At 48.5% G+C, this 6,684-nt stretch overlaps 2 protein-coding genes across 2 annotated transcripts; one reads left to right on the forward strand and one right to left on the reverse strand.

Moving 5' to 3' along the window:
* Positions 1-1,227: 1,227 nt before the first annotated feature.
* On the reverse strand, positions 1,228-1,469 carry D7B24_002409 (uncharacterized protein; the record flags this gene model as incomplete). Its single annotated transcript, XM_028636618.1, has 1 exon — positions 1,228-1,469. A coding segment is annotated over one exon (242 nt), but the record flags the coding sequence as incomplete, so codon positions are not given.
* A 1,383-nt stretch (positions 1,470-2,852) lies between these two features.
* On the forward strand, positions 2,853-4,465 carry D7B24_002410 (uncharacterized protein; the record flags this gene model as incomplete). The annotated part of the gene is made up of 7 exons (XM_028636619.1): positions 2,853-3,028; positions 3,081-3,226; positions 3,279-3,422; positions 3,476-3,537; positions 3,588-3,654; positions 3,703-4,265; positions 4,331-4,465. 7 exons carry the CDS (start codon positions 2,853-2,855, stop codon positions 4,463-4,465), a joined length of 1,293 nt encoding a protein of 430 aa, XP_028497565.1.
* Positions 4,466-6,684: the final 2,219 nt, after the last annotated feature.

The following is a 6,684-nucleotide window of genomic DNA, read 5'->3' on the forward strand; positions in this document are numbered from 1 at the left end:
AATCTACTAGTTTTAGTAGTTTAAATAGTTAAATATACCCCCTATATTTAACTTAATTAGTTAGGCAGCAGCGCTAGTTAGAAGATAATTATAGGGTCGGAATATATCTGAATTTAGGCTCTCCGTAGCTTATATATATTCGTTCTCTCGTAGCCCTTAGCCCCTGGTCGACCCCCTGCTTAGCGGCTCCTAGTGGCTCCGCAAGGTCGCCTGACATCACCCTACAGCACCAGTTACCTCATACCTTTGTGGATCGAGGCCGTCCGATGGTAGTATTTATTTGGGTATTATGCTCAACTGATCACTATGTAAACAACCCCGTATCTACATAGCTACTTTGGGATCATCAAATGATGGTGCACTTATCCCATAAGTAGCTCGAAAATCTCTTGGCGAACAAGGCGCGGGCACACTCTTGCCTCTCGACGCCTCTGCGCCACAAAACGAGGGAAGTATTTCGTCAGCAAACATAGATAGCGTGATATTCCAATCGCTACCGTTTGAGAAATGATTTGTGTAATAATACTGAAAGAAAGCCTTTTCTCAATGATCCCGTGCCCACGTGTAATGATACCTAAACGAGCACCGAGAAATGATTGACTGAGGTGTCTCCGCTCATATTGCGACGCGTGAAAATCCTCCCGTCATTAGGGACATCTCTTCGTCAGCTCTCCCGTCCGAATCATGAACAGCGGAAACATGTGGGGAACAAATAGGACATTGAGTCTCGTGACTCGGGTCACAATAGGGCAAAAATGATATAAGTAGTGACAACCCAAACTTAGTCACGAACGCGATGGATCGTCCATATTCTAGTTGGTATAGTAGTCTCGTAACGAGCGGAGGACAAGCGGCTGTTGGCCTTTCTTTTTATCTATAGATCGACAGAATAGTCGATGCCCCCTCTACACATGGTCCACCCGCCCTCCTTCTACTTATTCCTCTGACAGTCGGTCCGTTTCCCAAAATCTTATGGCCAAGAACCATCAGCCACCATACCGGCCTCCTGGCCTCATCTCGAACTTGATACCGAGGCCGTGGAATGAGAGATGAGCGACGTGATCGCCGAATATTAAGCTTGACCAGGGCCTGGTTTTTTAAAACATTGTGTTCTTGTTTGCGCGAGTTTCGGGCCATTGAATCATTGCATCCCAATGTTCGACCAATCGGTTGTTCTTGATGCGATAGATATCGATAAACCTCCATTCGTGACCCCCCATTTCGTACCGCGAATGAAGAATGACAGTATCGTCCTCCGCAACAATGTGCTTGAACTCAATCTTCTGCTTCTTGACGCCTTGTGAAATAAGCTTCTGAATTAGCTCCTTCACTCCAGACGGACCATCAGCAATCGTCGGATTGTGTTGAATGAAATCGTGGCTCATGTAGTCATCCACTGCTGCGACATCTAAATCACCGAAAATTCGCTGGTAGGCGTCGGTGACGAGCTTCTTGTAGTCCAAAGTCATGGTGTAGGTAGTATAACGTCTGAGAGGGCGTGGTAAGGGACAGTTGCAGCGCGACCTGACTTCTTCTCACTTGTTCTTTATATAATCTGGCAGGCAGTGCTATTGGCATGCGTCATGCATGCGAGCGCCCTCATTAGCGCAGAACCTAGCAGACCTGTCCGTCGGGAAAAGAAGTAGTTCTGGGCAAGTAAAATGGAGCTACTGCGGGGAGTGGCTGTGTTCGTTGCCATGCTCTAAAGACTTGGGCGTCAAACAGCCAGTAGCGCAATTTCATTTAAATTGTGGCTCTCGTTCTAACTCGTGCTGTAAACCCTGGTCCCTGATCAAGAGGTGTGTCCTCAAGATCATTACAGGATGGAAAGACGGAGTCGACGTAGAAAGTGTTGGTGGTGGCATTCACCTGGTGCCAGGCGGCCATTGCCCTAGTGCCTCCTATGGCTTAGTCCTAGGCACCCTCCTGCCCTGTAGAATAGCTTCTCAATATATACCTTAAGGTACCTTCTTCTGCCCTTGACCTCCTCTAATAGAAAGAAGTACGTAAGCGTGCTTGCCTTTGCCTCGCCATTTGGTGCGCATGGAGAGACTCTCTAGGCCCGATCCTTTTTTGGGGCTCGGCCAATTCCCAGGCTTTGGAGATCTCGTCACGTGCCCAGGCGATTTCGGACCATCAATGACGAACGTGTCTCAGCAACACCGATCCTTAAGCTTGGGGTAACAAGTGTTGCCGAGGTGCCCTTTTTTTTAGAGTTTGGAAGTTGGAGGAGTTAGCTTACATCAGCAACTCCACGGCGCTCATGTAGGAATGACATTGTGGCGGCCTGGTAGTCAAGACATTTCGCAGGTGATTGGGGTTTGTAAGGAAACGCATGGCGCTTATTGACGCTCTGTTGTCCGGAATCGGTACAGTTGATGAGTTACTTCGCCCTATCAAGTCATTATACCCGCCAAGCCGCTGAACAACTTGAAAATCTATGACACGCATCAGGCTTCAAGGCTGGTTCCGGGATCTCTCAACTGCAATACAGTTTAAAACGTGAACCATTCGATTGTCCCTGGGCACTAGGTTGCCGACGGAAAAGAAAGCCAGCACTGATAACTAAGCGGCGGCCGTCGGGGACGTGCTGAGGATGCGAAGGCCGCTGCTCCAATGGCGTCAATTCTTGGCAACGCGCTCGCCTCGGTCTGTATTTGGAGCAGCATCACAAACAAGGTTACAACAGCGACCAATCTATCGACGAGACCCACCATTTGAATATGTAAAGAAAAGAACTGTAAATATATATAAGTACTGCCATACATAGCATGTTTCGATGTTCAGACCCATTATTTGGATACTTGACTTACTGCAACTCAATGAGCTCGCCTACATTGAAATTTTACGCCATGACCCGAATTCGGTACGCCTTGGCTTTCATCATCGTAGCCGTCGTGTGTGCTGAAGCGGCTGGCCGTGACGGCAACATGACAACTGCAGAAAGTCTTCTTCATTCGTCTATACAGGCACTCGGAGGTTTCAATGCCCTTGCAAGCATCAAGGATGTTACATACCGCGGCGGACTGTGAGTCAAATTCTTGTACCAGTGAGGTCTAAAGACTGACAGAACGACTCAGAATTTACCGTGCGAAGTCGATGGCCGATACCTTCACCTTGACAGGTGTTGAGACCTCAGTAGCCCCGGTTGGTTCGCAAAATATCACTTTCATGTTCGATGAACCGATCATCAAACAACGAATTAAAAGATTCCATCAACTGGGCCGTACGATTCCTCTGCACAAAAGTCATCCTCAACTCAGCTAACAAACAATTAGCTTATTGGACTTGGGCACGACCGGCACTCGAGCCTGTTGATTATACTATGGATGTCATCGGAGGCGACAACGGGTATGCTGCTGTCGTTGAAGGCAACTACCTTCTTTTCACTCCTGGAGCACCACCTTCGGGCTATGTTGATGGTGAATTGTGATATTCATATTGATATTTGCGGAGTTCAGCTAACTGAGCTTAGGACTCCTTGCTGCTTACTTAACCAATCAAGCTGAAAAGATGTCCCCTCTACTCCTGTTGACAGTAAGATCTCGCCAGCTTGCGCCTATTGGAATCTTCAGCTAAGCTCACAGATTCTATCCAATGGTAATTTCAGTCTTTCTACAGAGCTGATCGGGTCAGGAGTCGAAATGACGTCTAGTGAGTCGTCAAAGTCTTTGTTTGACCACTCGAAACTCACCCCTTTAGTCTATGATCACTCTCTAGATGTGTCGGTCATTTTGGACCCAAGTACAAAACTTCCATACATCATCCGTTCTTATGAGAACCATGGCATGTTTGGAAGATCAACTCGCGACCTGATGCTTCAAGATTACATCGACGTCAGTGGTGTTTACTTTCCGAGGCGATTCAAAGGTATATATAACGAGTACCGAGTGTACGAAGATTACTCTGTGGCAGAAATCATGACGAACACAAAAGTATCCTTACCGCAGCTTCAGACTCCGCGCGAGCCGCATCAGTTGCCAATGCGCGACAACTCCTACGACTGGTCCGAGATTTCCGAGCTCTACGGAATTCACGTATGGGCCGGTGCCTACCGCGGAACATTGAAGAACCTCACTGCAATTAACCCATATCCCGACCTGCCAGGTGTCTGGCTGTTGATCTTTGAAGATGCCGAAGCGTACAGACAAGTTGTCTGGGAAATGGACACGTACGCGATAGTGCTCGACTGTCCGGCGCACCAAAGTCATTTGGTGATTCAATGGGTAGAAGAAGTACTCAAAAAGCCGGTTGGCTATGTTTGGGTACGTCATCAATCCGAAAATGAGGAAGCGAAGCATAAGCCTGACAAACACCCGGGGGAGCATAGCCTTCCCATCACCACCACGATCATGTCTCTGGAATCAACGACTACGCCAACGCTGGAGCCAAAGTCATTGTCTTGGACTTTGCCCGCGACTACTACACGCAAGTTCCAAATGATCAATTCATCACATATTCGTAAGCAATCTTCCAGAATATTTTAGTTCACTCGAGATATTAAATCAAAGCCAAGGACGGATAAGCCTTTCATTCTCTCCGACAGCCACATGCAGGTTACATTTGTGCACATGAAGCAGTCTGTCCACTGCATCGATTATAGTTACTCTTTGGCGTCACCCAAGTGTCCAACCAACGGCAGCACCTCGGTTATTTTCGACGCCGACGATGCCAATCCAACAAACGGCTTGCTTCCTAACGATCAGTCCCTCTTGTTTGGGGCCTTGGCAGATTATGTTAGAGATCGCGTTCCGCTTAATTCAATGTGAGTAAAACGCCATACTACATTTCGGCTCATTGACGTCTAATTATCATAAAGCTATGTATCTGGACACGGAGACAGGACTCCGTTTTCCGATTTAGTAGAAGCGGCCGGGTTTGCCTACCCTAACTATACAGCTTTAGATTATAAGTATGGCGCTGCTGCATGCTAAGAATATCTCAGTATTATTAGTCGCTTCAGCATACTGAATCTGTAAAGCAACTACTTATAAGGTTGAATCAACAAAAGGGGTATAATCAGAACTATTGTAATAGATACAAAGCTAAGAGTAAGTGAAATTCTGCTAGTAATGGTATTATACTTCTCAAGCAAGGCGATTTAGTATAATATGAGCTATATGATCAACAGCGCCGTCAGGCAATGCTTTAGAAGCAATAAGATACAACTATATAAGAGCCTAGTGGGAGACAACGACAACATGTGGGTGCTGCGTGCCAGAACATGCGGCTCGAGAGTGTCCGGTCAAGAACGACACGATCAGGCTGTAGCGCCCCTAGCTCAAACTGGGAACCTATGCATTTGTGGACGAGAGGTCGTTGCAGAGCAACCTTCGCTCCCAAGTCTCCTCGGCTTCGGGAATCGCGTACGTCCTCATCCAGTCCGATCGCAGCACTTCATCTGCGCTCAGACGATCATCAGGTCTAAAAACGAGCATGCCCCGTATCATCTTGAACAGAGCATCTCTTTCCGGATCATCCATCACCTCCAGTCCCCTTCTTCTTCTTGGCTCCTGGATCGCATCTTGAAATCGCTGATCAAAAGTCCACACCTCGCGTCCCTCCTTTGGCTTCCCATTATCGCTAAATAGTTTTGATTTCCGCTCCCACGTCTCCCACCACTCATCCGGCATCGATCCAAGGGCATCGACTTGATCCGCCGTGGCGTCATCTGGCCCAAATAGCCAGTTATCAAGGAATGGTCTCACTCCAAGGATCCCCCAAATGACACACCCGAGGCTCCAGACATCAGATGCATACGACAGGGGCGTTATCGGCTCGAATCTTGCTTCAGGTGGACGGATCTGGAGTGGCGTGTAGCACTCGAACCTTGATTCCTGTGCAGGGCAGAACGCCGTCCCAAAATCCGCGAGGACGAGCTTGGCTTCAGGGAGAGTGACTTCGTCGCCAGGTTTGCCGAGCCAGATCGGCGGATAGACCTGGGGCGGGACACCTGGTGGGAGTGGCTGTCCATCAACTCTGACGACAGGTTCAGTCTCTGGCGGATCAAAATCTCCGTATAGTTCCTCGACGGTAAGATGATCAAGACTTGGCATCTGGAGAAGGATGTTTCCCATATGAATATCTACCAAGAATTAGAGCTAGCCAGGAATGACTAGCAGGGCCAAGTACGTGTACTCACCTCCGTGAACATAACCCGAATGATGGACGTACGCGGGCGGCAAGTGATCTGGCGACTCGAAGCGGGAACGGGCCACAGCCTATCTCCAAGGCTTCAGCGAGATTGCATCTTGCCGGCGCAGTGACATAGCACGGGTGTGTTCCATTTGGCCCGTCGAGGTTGAAGCTATCCAATATCAAGGGGATGAAATTTTCGGGATCCTGTGCGTTTTCATCGGCGCGCGCGGACAGTTGGCTCAAAAGATCGATCTCCTTGGCGCTGTGGTCCGCCGTGGCCACTTTGAGCGCGACATACTTGGACAGTTGTTCGTCCCGAGTCAGCCAAAGGGTCGAGTAACTACCAGAACCGAGTTTGTGTACTGTAATATATCGGTCTCGAAACCTGTCACCAATCTCAATGGGATGGTATCCCCTTGGCCGATAGTATTCGAGTCTTTCGACGTCGTCGATGTGCTCATAGGGCGAGGTTGACGTTGTTGACATGGTCGATGAGAGGCTTCTGTTTTTGTAGCATGGAATCGCAAGGATTGATCGGGGGGTTTG

This window comes from Verticillium nonalfalfae (assembly GCF_003724135.2).
Source record: "Verticillium nonalfalfae strain VnAa140/NRRL 66861 chromosome Unknown scaffold_16, whole genome shotgun sequence".
Lineage (NCBI taxonomy): Eukaryota > Fungi > Ascomycota > Sordariomycetes > Glomerellales > Plectosphaerellaceae > Verticillium > Verticillium nonalfalfae.